Genomic DNA, 25,801 nt, shown 5'->3' with positions numbered 1-25,801 from the left:
ACCAGAATCCTATTCGCACACACCTCATGCATATGCAGAACCAGAAAGGTTGCTCGTGCCTTCTTCTACATCGTTCTTAATTCCCGGAACGACTTACCCCAGCACATCAGAGCAGGCTCTTCAATTTTTGATTTCCCAAAGCAAGTGGAGATGTGGCTCTTCAACTAGGCTAAGCCCCGAATGCTCCTGCATGAGAACCAGAATGCCTCCCCGAGTGACAGAGTGCTTTACAAATGCTCATAACTTAACATAACACAATATCCATTTGTTGCATCTCCTCATTATGTTTTTTGCATCTTCTTTTCGTCCAATAATTGTTCTTTTGGTTTCAAGAGGTAACATAAAAACATCCTAGTGTAGGCTGTCTCCTACCCTCCTGTGAATAAAGAAAATACACTGTTCCAATGAAAGAAGGAAAGGATACTCAAGGGGGATCCTAATCTTTAGGAGCAGAAGCCTCACACACCCGTGAGGGTGTCATGCTTCATCATCGGCATTGCTTCTCGTCAGACTGGCGCTGCAATATCTGACGGGCACCACCCCAAATGGGGGGGCTCTTTGCCAGAGATCTTAATTGATGAAGATGCCACAGCCCTACATAAGAGTGTGGGGAAAGGAGATCAAACGAAAAAAGTTATGATTGACTCTCTAAAACCGAAGAGAATAATCCATTTAATAGTCGATACGGGAATCAGAGGCCAAGATTTAAAAAAGGGGGTAAAGTCAAAAGAGTGCAACAGAGGCAATGCTCAATCACTCTATCATGGAAAAGAAGTAGAACAGAGGGTGGGAAATTACTAAACCTACCCTCAGCAGGGTCAACATGTTTCGCGTCACGAATGGCCCAAAAGGGGTCCGGTGACGCTTCTTCAGGACCAGTTAACTATATGTATCTCCTATTCGAAAAAATCACATGGATAAATACACACAAAAAAAAGTCAGTACAAGCGAATCCAGTCACTTACACTAATGTTTAGAGGAACATTTAGTCCTATCTGTCGCCCTGTAACACAAAAGTTAAAACAGGTAGAGGTTCAGTGGGAGTACTCATTTGTAACAACCTCATTAACATGAAAACAGGGAAGGGGGGGGGGTTGGGGGTGCCAGACAAAAAGTGAAGCACAGTGAAAGTGAAGTACGTGACTGTGCAAGTGCAAGCACACAGATGAGGGCAAGCTTACCATCCCCATTTTAGGAACGAGCTGCATAGGATAACACGGACCGTTCATCAGGAGTAAGACTACTCTGAGATAAAAGAGCAACAACACACCAAATAATAATTCGACAACTGGTTGACAGCCATGGTGACAAATAATGTTATGCAAACATAGGGTCATTAACATCCATATAGTCAAAGGTGCGGTCACTAGTAATATCAATGTGAATGTCTAGTCAGGATTCTTGGCGAAAATAGCAAGAGAATAGGGATTACCCACAGATGAAATCACTCAGTGAATGACTTATTACCGGGTAATATGTTAAAAAGGGGAGCCCTATTGGAGACCACTTGACGGCTTGCCAACGGTATCCGTGCCCACCACTTCGTAAAAGAGAAGAATTAATTAACCGTCTCCAAAGACGGGAACCTCTCAAAACCAACACGGTGCCAGTTTATGTTGTAATAGCAGCGTCTAGTGAGCGGAGGGTAGAAAAAACAGAGGACAGAAGAAGTAGAGTCACTTACTGTCATGCGGTGCTCCTAACTGCGTGCGACCTACCTGCGTCCGCATTTCCAGAAAGAATGCAGCATATGGAAAAAACCATCCAAAAGAACGAGCGAGGCCGGAAATGAACCTCCCGTGACTCGGAAAGGTAGCCGGGTCACGTGGTGTCCTAGAATTCGTAATAGAAACAAAAAATGGACACAAAACTCGGAGTGCTGCATATAAAATCAAAACAAAAAACGGACTAGAAGGATGATATAGGATCGGTGCACACAGTGAATATTGGTATTGTATGGACAACACCCGGGTGCCTGTTCACTAAAAGTTGAAAAAAGCTGCCATAAAGGTCCTAATAGAGACTGAGAGAGGAGTCAAAAAATCGGAATATTAAGAAAAAGGTAAATGCAGAGAAACGGCCTCCAAAAGTGATATAGAGTCAATGCTCATGGTAGATGATAGTAGTTTATGGACCAAGTCAAAGTACATTTGGCCTCCTCCCAATGAGTTGTGAACAAATAATAAGAGGAATTTGTTGAAACCATACCAATGGAACACCGATGGGCAGTATCGGTGTAACTAAGAAAAGCACTGTAAGTTAATGGACAAAACTAGTCCAAGGAATATCATCATTTAGACCCAGGATGTGAGTGCGCAGTTTAAACACCCAGCGTTGCTCTAGCTCGAAAAGAGAGTTGGTATTAGGGTGTGTGATAGTTTGTAAAACCACCCACCACATGTCATCTGGTCTGTGTTTTGCTTCTAGAAAATGAATACTCAGTTTAGTGGAGGACTGGCCACACCTAATGTTGCTGCGATGCTCGTTAATGCGGAGTTTGACCGCTCGTGTCATCATCCCTACATATTGTAACCCGCAAGGACAGGTAATCAAATATATGCAGTTACGAGTGTTGCAGTTTGTATGTTTGAGGAAATTCCAGACACCTATTGGTTCAAGTACAATAGACTTGAGTTTTCTGGTCAGGCTGCATACATTACAATTACCGCATGGGAAATGGCCGACGACTGGGGGAATATCCCACATGGACGTCAGTCCAGAAGGTCGAGGGATAGAGGGAGGTCTGGTGTGAACCAGTAAATCTCTGATATTGGTAGTGCGTTTGAAAGCAAAAAGAGGTTCAGGAATATGCAACCCTCCACTGCATAAAATGGACCATCTTTTATTGACCACTTTTTTGATGGAATTAGATAAAGGGGTAAAAGTGGAAACACAAGTAAGTTTGGTGTCAGCTGTGCGTGGAGTGCTGGCGAGTAATGAGTCTCGATTGCAAAATTTTGCACGTTTGTAAGCTGTCCTCACTATCGGGTTGGGTAATGGCGATTTTCAAGCTTGCCAGATAGGTCTTTGGCTTGGGAGATAAACGTATCCATATGGCTACAGTTACGCCGTAGTCTAAGAAATTGCCCATACGGTAAATTGTCTCGTAATGCTCTAGGATGGTGGCTATCATATAATAAGAAACTGTTACAATCAGTGGTTTTATGATAGGTACTCGTATGAAGCTGGCCGTCCTCTATCTTGATCACCAAGTCCAGAAAAGATATTTCAGTGTTGGATACTGAGGAAGTGAAATTCAGAAAAGGATCCAAGGTATTGATCCAGTCTGTAAATAGGTCAACCTCAGTGAGGGTCCCTTGCCATACTATCAAGATGTCATCGATGTATCTACGCCAAAGTTTGATCTTATCATGGAATGGATTGTTATGTGGCAAAATGAAACGTGATTCAAAATCAAACATATATAGACAGGCGAGGCTAGGAGCAAAAGTACTACCCATCGAGGTTCCGCGTGTCTGGTGGAAGAGGAGATCCTCAAACTGAAATAAATTTTCTTTCATGGCTAAGGAGGCACAGTGCATGATGAAATGCGAGGGTGTAGTAAGTGGTGAGTCAGTGGTCAAAAGAGCAGATTCAACAACCTGCTGAGTAGCCTCTTGAGGGATGTTGGTATTTAAAGCCTCGACGTCCAGAGTAATTAAAGCATGGACGTAGGTGGTGGAATTAATGGACTCAATTAGATTGAGGATATCCTTGGTGTCCTTCAAGTAGGTGGAAGATGCCTGCACTATAGGTTGCAAAAAATGGTCACAAAAGGTGGACAGAGGTTCAAGAATGGAACCTATACCAGAAACTATCGGGCATCCAGGTGGAGGTATTCTGCCTTTATGAATTTTGGGGAGGCAATAGAAGTACGGTATCCGTGGGTTAACAGTATCCAGAAATTCTGCTTCCTTTTGTGAGATCCAGGAGTTAGTAAGGGCCTCCTCTATCATACCTCGTATTTCAATTTGCAGTCTCTCAGTAGGGTCACAGGTAATCTGAGTATAGTAGGATGAATCCCCGAGGAGGCGAAGACACTCCTGTCTATAGTCCGCTGAGTCCATCAGGACTATAGCGCCACCTTTGTCTGCAGGTTTGATCACTATACTCGTATCAGCTGCCAAGGTCTACAAGGCATTTTTTTCAATGTTGGAGGTATTGTGGTACCTCTGTTTGGGTTGAAGAAAAGCAATGTCAGAAAGAACCACTTTCTCGAATGCCAGGACTTCACAGGGCATGACTGAAGCTGGAGGCATAAATTTGGATGGTCTCTTAAGGCCAGAATCAGACGGCTGATCCATACTTGGTCTATCATTAAAGAAGCAACGTAGTCTAATTTTCCTGAAAAATTGAGAAATCTCACAATGGAGACGGAAGGGATCTTCATGGGGTGTGGGTACAAAGTCCAGCCCTTTATTCAAGACCGATGTTTCCACAGGGGAGAGTGATCTGGAGGAAAGATTGACCACTAGACCCGGTTGGGAGGGTTCTTCCCTTGACTGCGGGTCACCATTTGTGGTTCTTCCTGAGCCCAGTGTACCCTTCTGCCTCTTCCTCTCCTTCTGCCTCTTCCCCTGCCCCGGCCGCGGCCTAAAAAAGGCGCATATGGTAACATAGGGCGTGGTTGGTAAAAGGTGAAGGGCTGCTGCCATCCAAAGGGTTATCCTGGAGGGTATTGGGGGTAGTGGTAGAAAGGATGTGTACCATCATCATCCGTGCTCCATCCCTCAGATGAAGAACTATTGCTATACTTCCGGGGTTTTCTTATTGAAGAGGAAGATTCCTCTGAGGAAAGAGAATGTGTGTCCGCAGGAAAGTCATCTGTGATGTAAGGATAGACTTTCTCTCTGCTGAATTTCGCAATATCCTTCTGTAATTTCGAAATCTTCTGTTGGGTGAGAAATTATTTGGTCTCGTTGAGTTCAGTATTGATTTCTGACAAACGACATTTAAAGGCAGCGATTGAGACCATGGTTTTGAGTGTACCTTCCATAAGGTTAATCTGAATCAGGATAGAGTCTGCCAGACGCTTGGATGTATTGATAATAAGTACCAACCAATCCCTAGTGCATTTCCATGCGATCTGAGCCCAGTCTTTCCTGAAGGCCAGGTCCTGGAGAAAGATCCTAGGTATGTTGGATACTAAGAGGCCATTTGGAGCGATGTTTGCTCGCAAGTATTCGGTCATTATGGTCCCGTGCAAGACGGTTTTGATAAGGTCACGTTTGAGTGTGGACAATTTATCCCACTCCTCTTTGGACGGTCCAGAGAGTCCAGCACCATCATTCCCCAAGATAGATGGAGTCTGCAGAATTGCAGACACGATGTCGTCATCAAAGCTCAGCCCTTGGAAATTATCCATAGTAAAGGGCTAGCAAAAAGACAGAAAATAGAAAAATCCCACAGCTAAACAGCTGCGCAAATAAGAAGAAGCGTCATCGGACCCCTTTTGGGCCATTCGCGACGCGAAACATGTTGACCCTGCTGAGGGTAGGTTTAGTAATTTCCCACCCTCTGTTCTACTTCTTTTCCATGATAGAGTGATTGAGCATTGCCTCTGTGCACTCTTTTGACTTTACCCCCTTTTTTTAATCTTGGCCTCTGATTCCCGTATCGACTATTAAATGGATTATTCTCTTCGGTTTTAGAGAGTCAATCTTAACTTTTTCATTTGATCTCCTTTCCCCACACTCTTATGTAGGGCTGTGGCATCTTCATCAATTAAGATCTCCGGCAAAGAGCCCCCCCCATTTGGGGTGGTGCCCGTCAGATATTGCAGCGCCAGTCTGACGAGGAGCAATGCCGATGATGAAGCATGACACCCTCACGGGTGTGTGAGGCTTCTGCTCGTAAAGATTAGGATCCCCCTTGAGTATCCTTTCCTTCTTTCATTGGAACAGTGTATTTTCTTTATTCACGTATTCATAGGGAGGTCTTACACTGGACCACTAACCCTCCCCATCCCTCTGTTTTTTGACTGTCCTACACTCCTGCTCCAGATTATCAACTTCTGCCATAACTCCATGAAGCCCTACCTCATTCCTCACCATTCTGGTCTGGAGAATGGGGTCTACTGGTCAGTCCATTTTTTCTGTAAACTCATGACTTCCTTTTTTACTTTTCTAATCTCCTGAAATATTAACCCTAGAGAAGATTCCTCTCGTTCTTGTCCCTCCATAGTTTGCAAAAAACCCCATTCATGTGTCGGAGGGGATATCTTTTCTTTGTCCTTTGAGAAGGGTGCCATGTCTAGACATTATTGGCCCTTACATAAGTTCTCTTTTGATTTGTTAATGTCTGACATTCTTTGTTTCCATAATCTTCATTGGAGGGTGGGTCTTTGGACAGATGTAGCATTCATCCCCTTATAGAGGTAGGGTACAGCGTAGCCCCCACTGGATCCATTATTTGTGCCTCGGGTTTTCCTGTGCAGCCTAGTTTGGTGCCACCATCTTACTTTCCATATAGACCACTTCCCTCGTTGAAGAAATTACGAATCTGTTTCTAATGTGCTCAATATGCCATTCTAGCCCCTGTGACTTGGCACCCTCTTCATATCTCATTTTATCGCCTCTCGCTTAGCTGACAATATGTCACATATACAGCTTCCCGCTATGGAGTCAGAGCCAGACCATCCTTACTTGGTCAGAGGTCAGGGGCACCTAAACTATCAGTCTTCTGCAGGTGCTTCTGGAGCGTGTGTAGAATAGGGTGGGTTTGACAGTGAGAGAACAAGAGTCAAGAAGTGACTTACCTTTTCCATACAGGGGCGTCTATTAGTGTATAAGCGTTTGCAATCCTGTTTGTGGTACTAAATTGGAGGGGTCACACAGGACTTGACCTCCCTCCATTTTTAATATGTACATGACTGTCTTGCCTTTATTCTTTACACAGTGAAATCTTGATTTTTAAATGTGTGCTGAACTCAGCAAGCTAGCAGGCTATCTGAACATGAGAGGAAAGAAACCTGGTCCAGTACACTTATTTCGATCAGCGAGGATGAGTATGTGGTGATCAACGGACTGAAATCATCTGGCTTTGAGTGTCAGTGACTTCCAATTTAAGTTTTGACTGAGTGACAGTGCTATGTCAGGCCCCTCACGCTTCCTGATGAGGAAGGTCCTAGACATACAGACATAAGGCCTTAGACATACATACATAAATAGGGAAATCACAGAATGTTAGTGAATGTCTCACTCAAGATTTATTTCAGAACTCATGTATATTCTATGAAACCGACACAGAAATAAGTACCAGCAGCATCCTCCACCGTTTATGTAACATGAACTGTTAGGCTTATGAAGTAATTTTTTGACCTAAAACTCACAAGCGTAGATAATTCCTCTCTAATAATTTCAGTATGCTTAATACTTTTGGCGAATTAGTACGGGAGGTCCGGATTATCTGACGTTAAGAAGAAAGTTATTCCATATTCATAGCTCTCACACTAGCTTTTTAAAATGAATGTCACTTTTATTTTATTTTAAGGGCACCAAATGTAGCTGAGTGCATGGCTGCTTACAAGATGCTACTCTTTTTTTCCTGTTATCTGTTGCCTCGGCATCACAGCAACTGGGCATGATAGAGACTGCGTTAACCTCTTTATTCTGTACATCTGCAGTGAAAGCTAGGGACAGATATCTTCTCAATCAACCAACCATTTCAATTAGTGGAACATCCCCAGTGCCCTCAGCATAGGAGCCTAGGGGAACAAGTCAAATCTCGGTGAATCCCCTCTATTTCATGCAGGACAGGAAGCCATGTGGCTAGGAAGTTGTCTTTCTTTAATCACGTGTCGAGACTCTCCACTGTCATTGATTTACAAAACCCTTCAATACCAAACAAGCCAAGAGGGACAGACCTGTGGCTCCTCAGGTGTGCTGTGCTCATCCCGGAGTTTAACAGCAAGTAACAGTTTCATTTACAAGTTCTGAACATGACCTCGTTCCAGACAACCAGATGTAGACCTAGCATAGTGACTGCTCTATCTGCATCTCACACCAGCTTTATAAACAAGTCGCTAGCTGCTATTTTCATGATATCCAGGGGAATAAAAATATACATTTTTAATAACGTAAAATCTAGTCCTTCTTCTGTACATTTTATAGCATCAGGATTGGTTCAGCGCCTACTCACCCTCATGGGTGAGTAGTGCGCTTTACAAATCCCCTGATTGATTGATTATCTGTATCATATTTTAATGACATAATTTTCCTGTTTCTCATTTCCTATGTTGAACAATCGTATAAAAAATGGAGTCCATTATCCATCTGTCCTCTACACTCTTTGAAAGATGTAAATGCTTTTGTTTGCTTTGTGCTCTGCCTGGTTCTCACACATCTGCAGGTCTGTTGCTTTCATTAATGAACCCTCACTCTTCTGAGGAGATGCCCTGTGCTCGGCCTGGCCACCTTATAATGTGCAGCTTCATGAATTTAAGGAGTTACTTAAATGAGATCCAAATAAACCTTGACTTTGTTTTTTGGGTCTGTGTGAAGGCAACCACATTATACAAGAGTAAGGTGAGACAACACACTAGGGTAATGTTGTTGATGGTATGTAAAAAATGAATATCTAATCAAGAACTTTAGTGGCTGACCGTGCAAACCAGAGACCTCGAACACCAGTCTTGATAATTAACCCCTTCAAAAGAATACAGGCAAACTGATTTTCCTACATTTGCCCCAAACTGTTTATGAAACATTTTAAAAAAGTGATGTTAAAATACATCTGCACTGTATGCTCTCCAATACTGTCCCAACTACCAAGCGTGTTGTTTTGATCATCTGCCTTGTCTTGGCAGTCATCACCGGGGCTGCCCTGGATTGCTTCTGGCTCTTCCAGGATGCCCGATATCAAACATTCCAACTCCTGGTCAGGTTGTCCGGCTTTCAGTGTTATGCATATATTGATGGCACCCACACCCTGCTTAATTTGGATTTGTTATATGTTATCTGCATCTCTCTAGGACCTTCCATCTCTATTATTACACCAAATCTCTGTCTTAATAATGTCACATGTCCATGAGCATCTGCCAGTGATGACATTCTAAAGCAACACTTCATACAGTGTATAGAGAATTCAACATTTCACAAATCTTTTACATTCATTTGGGTCTTGTGATGTACACTTTAAAATATAAAAGGTGTGCTTCTTTTGTTACATGAAAGCAACCCAAGTTGCTGCTTCCCCCAGAGTGATTTGTTATTGTAGTGTTTATTAAACAATAGTGTTATTTCTGAAAGGTAGGGTTTATAGAAATGTGAACTGGGGGAACACCAGAGACAGCTCGGTCTGACTGACTCAGCCTTTCTTGCATTTATGTTTGGTAAAATGAGCATCAATACATTTTGTGGTACCAACACTCATCATTACAGAGACAAATGAGTAACTGCCGTGTACTAAGTAAGTGGCTGTTTGTATTATTTAACGTAGAGAAGAACTACGCTCATATCTAGCTTTTGTCCTAGGATTATTTTTTGGGGGACAAATGCGGTTAAGAGCTTGCCTATTTTGCATGTTGTGTGTCAGCTTGTGTTGCCACTTATTGTGCTTGTCACTCCCCTGGAGTATAGCCTGTTTACCATCCTTCTGATTGGATGACTTGTTTACTTTCCCTTCTCACTATTGGGAAGTACCTTTGTTGTTTGCTTAAGTATTTAATGGGAGTGCATGTGTTTTGAGTTTATGGTATTAACGGTTTGATTAGGTGTGCTTGGATGTTTTTCGTTATAACTCTGTTTCAGTTAATAAAACCGACGTTTCTTTTCTTTTAGTCCACATTATCCTAGTGTCCAAATATGTTTCCTGGTAGAGAAATGAATAATTTCTGAGAATAGACCTTTTCATAATTCTACAAATATTTATGTTTTTCTTCTTTCCTGCTAGCTGGATCGTCTATTATCTACGTTTATTATCTGGTATTTGAATGTTTCACCTAATTATAATTATTATAATTTTCTGTTATTTGATCAACTCACAATAACTGCACTTGTTTGCTCGTGTGTGTCCACACATGGGTCAGTATTATTGCGATAGTGATCAGACGTCTTCAAGTAGTCCACAATTCTGCCGGCAGGCTTCTGTTTCGATTGCTCAGACATGCTTGGCGTCTGGCTTACTTCGCGACCTACACTAGCTTTCAGCAGATAATCGCATCCTGCTTAAGGTGCTCTGCTATATGCACAAAATCAACTCTTGGTCTGGACCATGATACCTGCAAAAATTGGTATATCCATCCCGCCCCTCTTGCGCATTGCACGCAAGTAATTGGTCTCTTTACACAGTTCCCAGAATTAAGCGATCTCAGATGGGTGGTCGTTCCTTTTCTTTCCTTGGCCCTAAGCTTTGGAACACTCTTCAGGAGTCTCTGAGAAGCTGTACTTCTCTAACCACTCTTTGCAAGGACCTGAAAACTTGGCTATATTAAGATGTATGCCCTTCCTGCTACCAACTGCTGGGAAACCCTCAGGGTTAGCTACACGTTATATCAAATCTCAATACTTAAGTTCTAGCCATATTCGCTGAATCTCTAGGATTATTTCCCTATGTGTTCAATAAAGATGTGTTTTTGCTTATGGCGGTGTAGAACTGATAATCGACTAAAGCCTTTCATACATTCAGTGCAGTTGTACGGCTTTTCCCCTGTGTGCATTCTCTGATGCTTCCTTAGGTTTGAGGAGTTATTAAAACTATTTCCACATTCACTGCAGTGGTATGGTTTTTCCCCTGTGTGTGTTCGCTGATGACTTTGCAGGATTGAAAACTGACTAAAGCTCTTCACACATTCACTGCACTTGAATGGCTTTTCCCCTGTGTGAGTTCGCTGATGAGTCCTTAATGTTGAAGAGTCATAGAAACGACTTCCACATTCACTGCAGTGGTATGGTTTTTCCCCTGTATGTGCTCGCTGATGGCGCTGAAAGTGTGAAAATAGACTAAAGCTCTTTCCACACTCAATACAATGGTATGGTTTTTCACCTGTGTGGGTTCGCTCATGTTTCCTTAATGCTGAATTGTCGTGAAAACTATTTCCACATTCACTGCAATAGTATGGTTTTTCCCCAGTGTGTGTTCGCTGATGCCTTCGTAGATATGATAATCGACTAAAGCTCTTCACACATTCACTGCAATGGTATGGTTTTTCTCCTGTGTGTGTTTGCTGATGGCTTTGGAGCTGTGATAATAGACTAAAGCTCTTTACACACTCAATACAATGGTATGGTTTTTCACCTGTGTGAGTTCGCTGATGTGTGTGTAGATATGATAATCGACTAAAACTCTTCACACATTCACTACAATGGTATGGTTTTTCCCCTGTGTGTGTTCGCTGATGTCTTTGTAGGTGTGACAACTGACTAAAGCTCTTCACACACTCACTGCACATAAACGGCTTTTCCCCTGTGTGTATTCGCTGATGACTTGTTAATGTTGAAGGCTGACGAAAACTACTTCCACATTCACTACAATGATATGGTTTTTCCCCTGTATGTGTTCGCTGATGATTCCTTAATGTTGAAAATGTGCTAAAACTACTTCCACATTCACTGCAATGATACAGTTTTTCTCCGGTGTGCATTTTCTGATGGCTTTGGAGGTTTGATAAATAAGTAAAGCTCTTCAAACATTCATTACAATGGTATGGTTTTTCCCCTGTGTGTGTTCGCTGATGGCTTTGCAGGTTTGATAACTGAGTAAAGCTCTTCACACATTCACTGCACTTGAATGGCTTTTCCCCTGTGTGTGTTCGCTGATGTATTTTGAGTTGTGATAATTGGCTGTAGCTCTTCACACATTCATTACAATTATATGGTTTTTCCCCTGTGTGTGTGCGCTGATGTCTTTGGAGATGTGATAACCGACTAAAGCTCTTCACACATTCACTGCACTTGAATATTTTTTCCCCTGTGTGTGTTCTCTGATGATTACTTAATGCTGAAGAGTTACGAAAACTATTCCCGCATTCACTGCAATGGTATGGCTTTTCCCCTTTGTGGGTTTGTTGATGACACTGTAGATTAGATAACCAACTAAATCTCTTCGCACATTCACTGCACTTGAATGGTTTTTCACCTATGTGTGTTTGCTGAGGGAGATTTTGTTCTGATGACAAACTAAAGCTCTCGCTGCATGTGTCTGATACTTTTCTCTTGAGTAGTGTCTCTGCGTCAGGTATATATTTGTCTACATCCAGTGACTGTGCTTTCTGAAGGGCCAACATGCTGATAAACCATTTGTGTTATTCCCACATAACCTGCAAGTGCACAGTATTTTGCAGGTTTGCTTTCCAGTTTAACAATAAAAGTACAATTGCCACCAAATATCTGCCACACCTATAACATGTGTACGGCTTCCTTGTGGGCGACAGTGTCTTTGAACTGGATAATGAGTTTTCACATCTACGGGTAAAGATTCATCTTCCTTCTGGTCGGTGCAAACTGGGATAGAAGTTTGTATTTTAGACAGCAGAACCCTCTTTCCTGTAGCCAATAAGTTGTGTGGTTCCACACCGTTGTTTTTTTCTCTGTTTCCTGTGGTTTGGCCTGAAAAAGTTTACAATACACTTAGAGCACTAAATGGTGGCCGTCGTTTTAGGAAGCAGATCACTGCTGTTACCACATCACACTGTCCCCATGAGCAAAGCTGGCATTGGACACCTGTTTACACAGGAGGTGGTTTGTCAATGTTGTTGCTATAATGTTCTAGTATTTTCTTAGTCTTGTGGCGTGAAGATGCACAGATCTGATTTGCACATTCACTGAATTGCCCTTTATTGCATCTTCCAGGTTCTGTCAGTTTATGTTCAGGTTCGTCGGTCTCTGACTGTGCTGATGTTTTCCTGGATACTGGAGCTCTGTTCTGTTTCCTGTTAGATGTAAAGAGATGTAAAAATATTAATTGCACCACAATGGAATGTGAATACACAGTGGTTTACAGGTTGTAAGAGACATCTCCTATCTCACATATTTGAGACTTAGCAAGCAATGTTTCACCATACACAGATATTTAACTAGAAGCTCTGTTGAACACCTTACATCCTATTTACTTCAGAAAAGAAGGTGTTTTACCAGTGTTCACACAGTAACTTAGTAAAGAAAGGGCGCTCACAGAGCACCCACAAGCTAGAGGCAAAGCTTTAGGTAGATGCACATGGTCAAGATTTTAAACAAAAACAGATTGTGAAAAAAGGGATGGAGCAGGATGTGCTGCTGATACTTAGGTTTCAGGAAGTGTATAACAAAGTTAACTCTTTAGGAAGTACATTGTAAAACTAAGCCTTCAGGAAGTATATAACAAATGTAACTCAAGATGCATTGCTAGCCAAAGCAGTGGAGCGACTCAATGCATACAGAAATCAGGTAACTGCCTGATAGTCAAGCAGCCGTGGGCGGCAGCACGGGTATCACAAGCTTCATTACAGAAGCTCGTCTGATAGGTACAGGCAGAACAGGTGCACAGATAGGTGCGTGTTTGGGTCTGTTCCATCTGTACTGGGCTGTATTGGTGTACAATGTATCCTATTCCTGCTGCCTCACAAGGACGCTTGCTGCATGGCCCTTTGATCTTTTTGTTGATGGTAGCAAAGCCTCAGAAGAAGACTTGGAAGCTACCTGCCTTGAGGGGGAGATCTAAGTGAGGTTCCAGGTGTCGGACAGTATGAGCTTCGAACAAAAAAGAATCCTTGTGGCAGCATTCTGGACTACCTGTAGCCTCTTGATAACATACTTTGGACTGCCAATGTACAAACAGTTGTCATAATCTAATCTTGAGCAGATCAGGCTCTGAACCATCACACGTTTTTCAGAGTCCTAGTGGGTATACGGTGGACACTTAGCTGTTCGGGCTAGTTAACTTCCATCCATCTTGATGAATCGTTCCTTACGATCAGGGCCCCTGTTTTGCTTCCGTTCAGTTTTAGGCAGCTCACTGCCTTCCAGTCTGTAGCTCTTGTTAGACACACTGACCATGCTGCGGCTTGGTCGAGTTCAGAATGGAATTCAGTGGCATAATAATCTGGGTATCGTCAGCATATGACACAAGGGCCAGACCAAGCAGACCAAATGAGCAGACAATCTCTGCTAAGGGTTGGACATAAATATTAAAGAGAGTGGGACTAAAGGGTGTTCTATCTGCCACTCCGCAAGTAAGAGGAAAAACCTCAGAGGAGAAAGTTTCCTCGCATACCTGGAAGCTCCTACCCTCCAAAACGGCCAAAAGGGCAGTTTCAGTGCTACTCTTCTGTCTAAACCCTGTTTTGTTGGGGTCAAGTATGTTATGGGTTTCTAGGAAGTCAGACAGGTACTTAGTAACATGTTTTTCTAGGTTTTGCTTGTCACTGGGAGAAGGGAGATTGGTCTATAGTTTTCCATCAATAATGGATTTGCTGAGGGTCTTTTTGAAGAGAGGTTTAACTATTGCCTCTTTCCACCCTCTAGGAATTGTCCCACTTTCCAAAGAGAGAGTTAAGACCTCCAGTAATGGGCAGATTAAAGTATTTGCGCCTTTTAACAACACATCTGGGGGAACCGGATTGAGGGGTGAACCCGACTTCATAGATTTCAGAATTGTCTCCATAGAGTCAAGGTAAAGTGTCAGGAAAAAAATTAGGGTGCTATCACTTTCCCTTTGTATTATCTCTTTCTTGGTTTTGTCTATCTTTAATAATGGGGTTGGGAGTGGCTTAATAATATTGAGAATTTCGTTTTTTTGAAGAATCCAGCAAGTATATTACATCGCTCAGTAGAGCATGGAGACCCCGAAGAGTTCTGAGGTATTTTCATCAATATATTCACTATATTAAATAGCCCGGGAGAGGAGTTTGATGCAGTGTCTATTCGTTCCTTGAAGTAGGTCAAACTAGCTTCTTTCATCACAAGCTTGTATTCTTTTAGAGCAAATTTAAACTGGATTTTGCAAGATTCATCATATTTCCTTCTTCATTCCCTCTCTTTTCTTTGCAGAATTTTTCAGTTCTGACAATTCCAGAGAGTACCAGGGGGCCAACCTCTTTTCTAGGTAACTTTCAAGGCTTTAAACCAGACCAGTTGATCGAGACACTTATTTATCCAGTTTACAAAGGAGCTGTATTTCTCCGTAGTATCACCTGCTGTGATAGGGTTAAAATAGTTACGAACTTTTACCCACTCCTTGCTATCTAATTTAGACCAGGGTCTCCTAGGCCTTTGTTGTGAAAGCTTCTTTAGGGTTTTCTCAGTGCTATGAAGCTTAACCGGGATAATATAATGGTCTGACCATGGGACCATTCCTGTAATACTGGTTCTCTCTCCTTCCATGAATGATCGTTGCAGACTTAAAACCTGATTCAGAGTCTGTCGGACAAGTAACTCCTTCACAAAAGTGACAGATATCCATCTGCACCTTACTGCAACTGACTTAGCAACTCATCTGCAAAACTCTAAATCGGTCCTTTGGTGCACATTCTGCCTGGTGTTTTTTCTGTGTCAGAAAGTATCAATTTGATAAAAGACACAGTATTGTCTCACCGTGGCTGTGACGTGTAGGCATAATGCCACCTCCGCCATGTTCATTTTTTCCTCTTCTCCCAGCTCCTGTCACCTATGCTCATGAACTGTGCACAGTCTAGTTTACTATTGGTTTACTCTGATGTTTCAAGTGACGGATCATCTTTACTTTGGTGAATGTGCATCATCAGAGAAGAAGACTGGATGAACGTGTGGTAGGCTTAACCCAGGGGAGGTGGCTTCTGCTTCCATGCATCTCAATGGGTTCTGTGAAATGCAGTCTTTTTCTGACTGCATTTAACTTGGCTGCAATGGATAAGTCAAAGAAAGTAATACATAATGTTCTCCTCTCTGTATTTAAAAAAGGTGAGAATTCCCGACACTTTACACTTAGGAAACTATAAACTCTGACCATGTTTATAACATATCTCATGGGAAGTGTATATTGGGACAAGAATATAATCAGAGGGGAGAAAAGAGAGGAAGTGAGAAGAGACAATGCATAAGGGAGTTAAAGGGGAACAGAACCTAGCCTATTCAAGAGGTCAACCTTAAAAAAAGATAAAATGAAGAACTTAGTTTGGAGCCCTTTTTTGAGCTCTAATTTCAACACTTTCATTGAGGCCTGATATAAACTGGTAGTGGGTACCAAATATACTGGGCATTGCCAAACAAGGGTCTAGTGAGGGTAGACGTCTGTCAAATGAGGGGACTTGAGATAAAGACCCACTTCCTAGAATTCTGTTCTTGCTCGATAGCCCAAGCCTTCACCTTAATGCATCAGATTGTTTCACTGCATTGATAGGCATTCATTACAAGAGAACATTTATGAAAATATGAACTTAGAAAATATTCATGCCTTCCCCATCCTGACAACAATACCATTAATGAACCAAGAGGCAAATCAGTTGTCATGTGCACCAACCATCTATGTGACCTGGGTTATTATACATGGAACAAATTATAGTTTATTAAATCAAATAAAAGGTCTCAAACAGCGCACATCCTGAACTCATGCATTTCAAGAGGCCCTCATATGTGAGTACAATGATGTAAAAAAGTGAAATAAAACATTTACCTGGGATCACACAATTCGGTAAAGCGGTGAAGGTGGGATTGAACCCAGGTTTTCGAATTTCAGACTGTACAAGTTCGCAAGTAGATGGGCATCTGGTTTGCTCTCGCATTTTACATCACGAGTTAGTGCTTGGTCTTTAATTCTTAGGGCATGAGGTTTAGGCGTGGGAGGCAGACAGAAGGCTCGGCTTGTTTTGGCCCGAGGATCCAAGTAAATCACAAGCTGAGACAAAGCCAGGCATCTGGCTCGAGCCTGATTCGAGTCTTCACGGGCTCACCCACCTCTACAACATAATGGCAATTAAGGGGAAAAGGCCATAATAAGGTTATGATTCTACTATCAACAAAAACACTGGTGAAGCAGGAGTGCTAAGACCACAGTGCAGGACTCCTTGTTTCAAGATTCATAACTTTCTCGTTACTCCATATTTTAGTGAGTGGACTATGAGGCCGATGTTCTCTCCCCCAGGGCCAAAGAAAATGATTATTGTTTTACAGCTCAGTTTTATCATCACATGCTTACTACCAGTGTTTAGTTCGATTTAAGTTTTTCTTATCTCTGTTGAGAAAAAGGGAGCAGAGAAATATGTTTAAAAGTGATTAGCTAAGAGCACACAATTTGTCACAAAGGGAGGCAGAGAGCAATAAAAAAGAAAACAAATTCTGTCTGGATTTATAGTTTCCATCTGGGTCATCCGATGGTTAGACTCAAGGACAACTCTTACCAAGAGATACACCACTGCAGTAATTGCGCACCTTGCTGGGGGGTCTTTGTCATGCATTTTTTTATAGCACTTGCTACCTTTTGCGAACCCGATTCTAAGCACTCCTAATGTTATCAGATAAGAGGCAAAAGGCATGTGGAGATTGAGAGGCCCAATATTTTTTTAAATTATAATTCAATAATCAAGTTACCTCCTTTGTTACTTTACCTGCTAAAGATAGCAATAGCAAGCAGGAAAGGCATACCTAGGGTGCGGTAGAAGGCTGCCACCGTCACATGCAGAGTAACGCCCTATTGTCAAATCTATGACTCTACTGCAGGGATTAAGGGCTTAATCTAGAGGGCAGTATGAAATGAAACCCTCAAAATAACTCCAAGACTCACTGTGCACACCACCTACATGCATCGCTTCACAGACATCGCGTCAAAGAGGACATCTTCGGATTTCCTGGTGATGCACTCATCTGACCCTGAAAGGCCGTGGACTTGAAGCTCAGCTCGAGTCTATCTATGTACTCTTGGGAGTATGGAATTCCCCCCAAAAAAGTGCCCTTGTCTTGGAAGTTAGGCACAGTAGCGGAGTGAGAAAACATCTTGTAAAGCGTGTGAGTCAGGGCCTGCAGAGAAACACACATACAAAGAACAGATTATGGACGGAATGATGAACAAATCAAACATTCATTCCCAGTCACAGATCTGGGTTATATCCATCATTGGTTTGCTCACCATGCCACCCCAGTTTGGATCCAGCCATTTGCAAATCAGTCTTGGATTCTGATTCTGGATGGCTCACAAGCTCAACCAGTTGAAAGCGGTTTACCGTCATACAACACCACAAGATAAGCATAGAATCCTCACTATGGGCCTACCCTTAGGAATGGTGCCTCCCATAAAGGAGTCTAACAACTTGGGAAGCATTACCCATCCTGATTAGCAATACTTCCAGAGGTGATCAAACAGGTATAAAGCGAACACAAGCCCTGGATCTGGGGATGAAATCGATTGGTAATTTTGGTATGGTGTATTCCACTATTCTAAGTAATATTCGTGGGGAAGTATCTGTGTTAAAGCCTGAATTGAAAAGATCTTTTAAAAAAAGGAGGAGTCAGTCATGGGGGATCTCCGCTATCCTTTATTGAGCTCAGCTGCAGCAGGGATCTCTGAGCATTTGTCAGAGGATCTGCGTTAGCTGACAGATTACTCAGTTTATATACCTGTGCAACCACATAGAAAATAATGAAAAGCAATTATTTCAGCAGAAATTATCAAACAGCACGTAGGTCCTTGAAAGAGTGCAGCTGTAACAGGGAGGTCTCAGACAGTTCACTGCTTATGGGTGTCAACACTTGCCTGAGTTTCTTCCTTACTCATCACTTCTGGATAAACTTTAAACAAACAATTATCACTAACCCTGACAACAGCAGGTTAGGGCACTAAAATAGCTGTGGTTCATCTCATGAGAACGGCTGCAAAATACAGACTGCATCAAGGGTTCTTGAGCCCTGATATCAATGTGCAAAGCTAAAGAAAAGATAAACGCTTCCCTTAGTAATCTCTGAACTGTGAAGGGAATATTCTGCAGTTAAAGCATTTGTTTGGGGACATAATGCAACTGACATTTACGTGAACCCAGGCATGCTCGACTAAACTAAAACATGTTTATCACTGAAATGAGTTCATGTAGAAGAACAATATAGCAAGAATAAAAAGGCCAACATAACATGCTCTCTCACTGGCAGCTGTCCTGGCAGCAGATCAGGAACGAGAGCTACCTACAATCAAATCCGATACCTGCACCTCAGTGGGCAATGACACGTTTGGGACACGAGTGCTAAAACCACATATTAAAAGCAGGAACAACATTTAGGATCTCGGTAAAAAACTCACAGGTGAAACTAAGCAAAAACAGAAGGGCGGGAGAGAGTGAAGAAGACTGATCTGGTCTCCTGCGCATCAGGAGTCCGGCTGAGAGGGCTATGACTTGCGGGACTGGGACAAAACTAAGAAGCCGGATCGGTATCAGCATTCCGATGGCTGTTTTTCCGTTCTTTTCAGGACTTTTTCACCTCAGCTCTCATCCTATTGTGCACAAACCTTTGCCAATTTCCCTGTGATGCACTTTATCTGAATTTCTTTTTAAAACTTTTTAACAGATGTTTGATTTTGTCTAATTTTGTGTTTTTACAATCAAAACGGTATTAGGGACTGGCTGTAGCAGTCTGACTTAAGAATCGGGAGGTGGAGCAGCTAAAACTTTAGTAGGTGAAGACCACATGGCCATGTTTCCCTCTTTTGGACAGATACAGCCGCCATTTTCGGGTAGCATGCGCTTTAGTGGTTCCAGGGAGGATGATTAAAAGGGGGCACACTGCGCGGACGTGCCGCTGGCGCACTAAAGGCAAGCCCTTCTGCGCCCGTCAGCATCCAGGAAGCCTCCCGCGCCAGCCACGTGGTCCATCTTTCCCAGCAGGCAATAAGCTCCCATATTATAGCAGAGATGCTTTATTTATTCTTGATCCAGCTGTTAAGTTTGTGGCTCCACTGTTTAAAATCTCTGACAAGCTCTACTACACTTGCCCTTTATGTAATTTGTACTTGACTTCCTCACTACTACAAAGAGACAACGAGCCCACTAAAATACACAAGGAAGTTAGGACTCGGTTCTCGGCAGCACCAATTAATGCAAGCTCACTGTCTAAAAAGGCCAACCACATTTTTAACCAGTTGGAAGAAAAGTCTTTGGATTCACTTTTTTTGACAGAAACGTGACTAACCGATACCTTGTACCTTGCCATTGCCACGGCCATCCCTAAGGGTTTTAAGATCTGTTGGAAAATGGATTCTTGGTGAGGGCAGGTAAATACCTACAATTAGCAATAGGCCACTAACCTCCACTTAGGTCCAGTTAGGTCTCAATAAATTAAACCCAGCTCAACCCTTGGTAGCTTGGCAACAAGCGAAAATGCTTAATTTAGGAGACATATGTGTAAAGCATTTAAAAATCACAAAACAGTAAATAAGTAAAACACAAAACACAATACAAATTCAACACCAATTTATAAACATAGATTATATTTGTATCTTTAAAATGACACCAAAATGACTGAAATCAGATAAGGGGAACCAGAGATATTATTTTTTTAAGAATTAATGTTTTCTAGCTCATAGAAGCAACTGGCGCTCAAAGGGTTAAAAAAAAGGTCACATTGGAAAAGAACAAAGTCCAGAGTTCAGGCCACCCACAAGGTAACACTGTCAAACTACTTTCAGAAGTGTTTCTTGATTCAGGAAAGTGGTCCATAGCACCAGCCAAGGGTTCAGAGGCTTTGGTTTGCCTCTTGGGGTCTGGGACTACAACTCCCACAATGCACCTCTTCATCTTATGGAGTTGCTCCAAACTTCTGCATCTTCTTCAAGAGGTCCTTTTTGGGTCCTTAAAGTGCCCACAACTTGATTCAGGGTTCCAGAAGCCCTGAGTTGCCCCTTGGGAGTTGGGACTACAATTCCCAGAATGCACCTTGTCAGAATACTCAAACAGCCACTGGACGCTGATCAGCTGGGCTCTGCTTGCAGGACTTGATGAAGGGGATTCTGGGCAGCTCCTTTGTACCTGTAGCAAACATGGAGTCCCTTCTTGAAGCAGTAGAATGCAGGCAAGGTCCTTTTAGTGGTGAAGCCCAAGTGTGTAGCTGGTGCAGCCCTTCAGAGTGCAGTGTCCATGTGCAGGTCAGGGGTCCAGCAGGGCAGTCCACTTCTTCTGACGTTCTTCCTTGTCGGTATCAGGTAGGGAACTGAGGGGTGGGTACAGCTCTGCCATATTTATCGTTGCTCCTGGGTGAAAAACAGGGGAGTCCTGGTTCTCCAATCAGGTGCAGGGACCTTCCCCCTGTGATGCCCACTTCCTGGGAAGTGTGGCAAAAAATCAATCTTGGGGAGCAACACCCTTAGAAATCCATCATGGCTGAAACTGATTTTTGGAGGTTACATCTGGCTGAGCCCACCCACTGGTGTGGCTACAAATCTTAAACACACCCTTCTCCTGCCCTCTCCTAATCTAATCAGGGGGGCACCTAATTGTCTGGGTTTGCAGGATGTGAGAGAGGTGCTGGGTTGCTCCAAATGTCCTTCCCTGCCTTTGAAGACCAGTTTGCAGCCCTCCCCCTTCCTGCTTCTTCATCTGCTGAGGGAAGATCTCCTCCCTCCGGCACATTCCTTTGTGTTGTTCAGCCCAGGCTACTTCACATCTCATCAAGGTAGCCTGGCCAATCAGAGCAGAGCACTACAGGGCTGAAGTTGGCTACCTTTTAGGTAAAGTTTAAAACTCTTTACCTGGACAAGTTATATTAAATCCAACAATTGTAAGCTGTGGGATTTATTATCACAATTAATTTGATACCAAACTTGAAGTATCTGACACTTAAGGGGACTTTATAAATTAAAAAGAAAGTCTCCCCATTCTAGCCTATGGAGGCCATTCACTACAACGAGGGGAAAAGGGAATTTGGCTGTTTTACCTCACCAGGGCTGATAAAACTATTTCATAAGGTACCCGCTTATAGTTACATGGCACCCAACCCTAGGGTACATAGGATGCACCTTAGGGGTGACTTATATGTACAAATAAGGTTGTTTAAGACTGTGGAAGTATTTTTTATTCCAAAGTCCAATTTGCATATAACTTTAATTTAAAAGCAGCCAGCAAGGCAGGCCTGCCTTTAAAGTGTCACAGGGCACCTCAGCAGTGCACCTATGGGTGCACTATCTATGCTGGAGTGCCCAAACCTACATGGCCTACCATATACTAGGGACTTATAGGTAGGTTGACATAGCCAATTATAATTAGCCTAATGTGCATACTTATTTTATAAAGAGCACAGGCCCTGCAGCTGGTTAGCAGTACCCAGGGCACCATCAGAGTCAGGAAAACACCAGCAAAAAGAGAAAAATGGGGGCAAAAAGTTAGGGGGCCTCTGTAATCAGCCCCGTTTTCTCACAAGATCTACAAAAAAGTCTGACCCCCAGGAAAAAGAGGAGCCTTAGCTTTGGATTAAAAGGAAGCATGGAAATGCCAAACCTTTGATATTGAGGGCCTGACGAGGCAGAGGCAATGCGTTTCTACATCACTCTGTCACATCAACAATTGGTTGCGGGTGTGCTAACTTATAGACTGACTGGACCAGCAGGACCTTTTATAAAATTGCTACAGATGGCCCTAACTCACGTAGCAGTGAGATATGCTAATTTCCTGGTCCCAGGGGACCTAAATATACATATGAACAAAGTGGAAGACAGTGTGACAAGAGAGCTTAGAGATATTATGGTTCCCTTAGATCTTCACCAATTTATATGTAAACCTCCCTCACAATGGTATCTGGCTTAATGATGGCCATTTGGTGCCGGTATACTACTCTGTGGGTGGATGGGACGTTGGCAGAGCGGGAGGAGGTGTCTGTTGCTTGAAGTTGAATGCAGCATTTAAACCTTTAGGCATTTCTTAAATTCAGGTTTACCTCATTTCCTGTTCCACATCTCCCTTACTCCCTTATGCCTGCATACTCACTCTACTCGTTGTTAGCTAAAGCAAGGGAGTGACTTGTTGCATGCACACTGAAGAAATCAGGTAAAGGTCTGATAGTCAAACAGCTATGGTTGTCAGTACACGGATCACAAGCGTTATTAAAGAAGCTCGCCTGGGACACACGAATAGAGGAAGTGCACCGCTAGCTACTTTTGAGGTAGAAACAGATGAGGTGAACATGTAGCTAGGCATTCCTTTTTGGGTCTGTTTTAGTCCTTTACCGGGCTAGGTACTGGGGTCCACTGTATATTATTCCTGCAGCTGATATGGGCACTTGCTGCATGCTTGTTACTTTGACCCTTTACATGAGGGGAGCAGAACTTTAGAAAGCACAGCACCGAGAGGCTGCCTTTCTTGAGGGTGAGATCCAGGTGAGGGTTCCGGTGTCAGACAATATCAACAAGGGAGATAAAAGGATCCTAAGAAAAACTCAGGCATACCCACAACAGATCCAAGGGTTCATTTGCTATCAGTCCACTCTCAAACTCAGATTCCTTTTCCAGTGGCTCTGGGACTAAGCTGCTTCTAGGCCCCCTTCCGGTAACAATGGTTGCAGACTTGAGGCTCAATTTAGAGTTTGATGGACAGGGTATTGCATCATAAATGCAACAGATATCCCCAGCTACCTCACTACAATTGCCACAGGATAAGATGAACTTCTAAGAGGGCAGACGGGATACCCATCAAACTTAAGATAGAGTAACCGTCCGCTGAAATCTAATGAGACCCTTGGTGTACATTGTGTCCAATGTCTTTTTCATGTCAGAAAGTCTCAATTTCTTTAAAGACACAGGATTATCCTACCGCAGCTGTGACTTGGAGTCATAATGCCACCCTTGCTGTGTTTTTCTCTTCTTTTTCCAGGTCCTGTGACGAATGGTCAAAAACCGTCCAAAGTTGATTTTATTAGTTCACCTGGATGTTTCCAGGTATCGACACTGTGCTGATTTTTCTCCATTTTGTTTCCAATGTGCATCTTCAGCAAACTGGGCTGGCTGCATGCATGGGAGGCCTACATGAGATCTAGAAAGTCATGACAGTGTACCTGGTTTATTCTTCTGTAGCGATAAATTCCAATAGGTTGTGGGAAATGCAGTCTTTTTTTACTACATATAACTGACTTCTGTATAGACAGGCAAAGGAAAGTAATGCATAATTCTTGCTTCTCTGCATTTAATAAAGTTGAGACTTTCAGACACTTTACATTTAGGAAAATCTAAACTCTAAGCATACAAGCAACATATGTCATGGGAAGTGCATTCTGTGATGAGAACACAATCAGACAGTAGAAATGAAAGGAAGTGGAGAAGTGGAAAAAGGAGGAAAAGGGGAAAAGAGCCCAGCAATTCCAAGCGATCAACTTTAAAAAACAGATAATATATGAATTGGGTGGAAAAGAGACTCAACTTGTTGGTGGCGAGGAATAGAGTGCATGTTAATAACCCAGGTGAGGCTTATCGCTCACACTTAGGACTAACCTGAAATGAGAAAACATGGGAAGTCACCTAAACACGGTGCAACAGCAAAGAACATCAATTATAATATCTAAATTTGTGAACAAGAGCGATCCCCATATTAACTATAGCTCCTTCTCACTGAGGATGGTTGTGCTTACTCCAATTTCCAAAAGGCCCATTCTTATAAAGACTATGTGATGTATTGAGTAGACAGGCAATCACGAGGTAACAAGAAGTTTCAAGACAAGCAAAAAACATAAACAAAACCGTTCTTCTACATGTCAGACTTTGGGAAATACTAAACAGTGGGTGGACAGCTGTACTGGTTGAGCTCTCCCATGTATCAAGTGTTTTCTGAGGCATTCTATGGCCCAGCAAGAAGCCTTGCAACACCATGAAATCAATATATATAGGACAGTTGAGACCTATGGTAATGCTGATTCTGTCAGCTTACTGAGGACGACCCCTTAACCCCTCTTAGCAATCAGGAGAAAGGTGAAACCCAGAGACACTAAGAAGATGACCGAAAACAAGAGCACTTAACCCACAATCAGCAGGTGAAAAAGGCAATGTAGACTTACTAAAGAAAGTTGGATCTGCACTTGAGGCTCATGCTTAAAAGCTCAATGCCACACTGCAGGCTAAAAGTGCTCTCAAGACGAAAACAGTCTCTGTGACAGAGAAGGTTAACTTTGTGCAAGACGCTCATAAGAAACTCTATGATGGGGTGGCTGAGATTGAATCAACCCCGGCTGCCCATAACCCTACTCTGAAGGTAATACAAGAGAAAAGTTATAAGATGAAATGCTTGCTGTCGCTCCTGCAGCTGAGGGTGGACGATACCGAAGAACGTGCAGACCATAATAATATTAGGTTCGCCATCTGAATGGGCAGAGGGTGAATGCACAACTGAATAGAGGCTTGGTTAATGACAGAGATAAATATCAATGCCCTATCAACGTTTTTTGCAGCAGAAAGGGCACACATGGTACTGGGGTGTCCTCCGACCCAGGGGTCTCCACCCAAAACGATGGTGGCATGTCTCTTGCATTTCACGATGGGGACAGAATAATTCAAACTGCATGGGAACCTGGCCCTTGGTCCATAGACATTAAACAAATGACTATGTTCTAAGGCTACACATCCTCTGTAAAGCAGCAGACAAGGTCCTTCATGGCTGTTACACATCATTTACGCCAGGGCGATATTCAAAGTGCGCTACTGATTCCTGAAAGGCTACGAATTATCATAGAAGGGACATCTCACTTCTTCATTTCACCAATCAATCAATCAGCATTTGTATAGAGCAACACTGTCACCCCTAAGGATATCTGGATGCTGAGGGCCCAATGTCACTGTCAAAGAGCACGCCCACACTCCACTGGACAGGAGAACTTTTGCAGGGGGAGCTGGCAAGAGGACCTGCTCAACGGGGTGCAGGTAGGGCCTGGGGTAGGGGCGTGGTACTGGGTGGCGAGAG

At 42.9% G+C, this 25,801-nt stretch overlaps 1 protein-coding gene across 1 annotated transcript in view; it reads right to left on the bottom strand.

Annotated features, from left to right (window-relative positions):
* Positions 1 to 7,198: 7,198 nt before the first annotated feature.
* Positions 7,199 to 25,801, bottom strand: part of LOC138286970 (zinc finger protein 850-like) — a 287,157-nt gene continuing 268,554 nt past the window's right edge. Inside the window, exons 5-7 of the mRNA XM_069227339.1 lie at positions 14,202 to 14,338; positions 13,968 to 14,081; positions 7,199 to 12,237 (exon numbers count right to left, since the gene is read on the bottom strand). Coding sequence (XP_069083440.1) covers positions 10,541 to 12,237; positions 13,968 to 14,081; positions 14,202 to 14,338 — 1,948 coding nt within the window. The 3' untranslated portion in view covers positions 7,199 to 10,540. The remainder of the gene's footprint in view (positions 12,238 to 13,967; positions 14,082 to 14,201; positions 14,339 to 25,801) is intronic.

This window comes from Pleurodeles waltl, chromosome 4_1 (genome assembly GCF_031143425.1).
Source record: "Pleurodeles waltl isolate 20211129_DDA chromosome 4_1, aPleWal1.hap1.20221129, whole genome shotgun sequence".
NCBI classification, from domain to species: domain Eukaryota; kingdom Metazoa; phylum Chordata; class Amphibia; order Caudata; family Salamandridae; genus Pleurodeles; species Pleurodeles waltl.
Note: the sequence above shows the minus strand (reverse complement) of the source record. Positions and strands in the feature narration are given on the sequence as shown.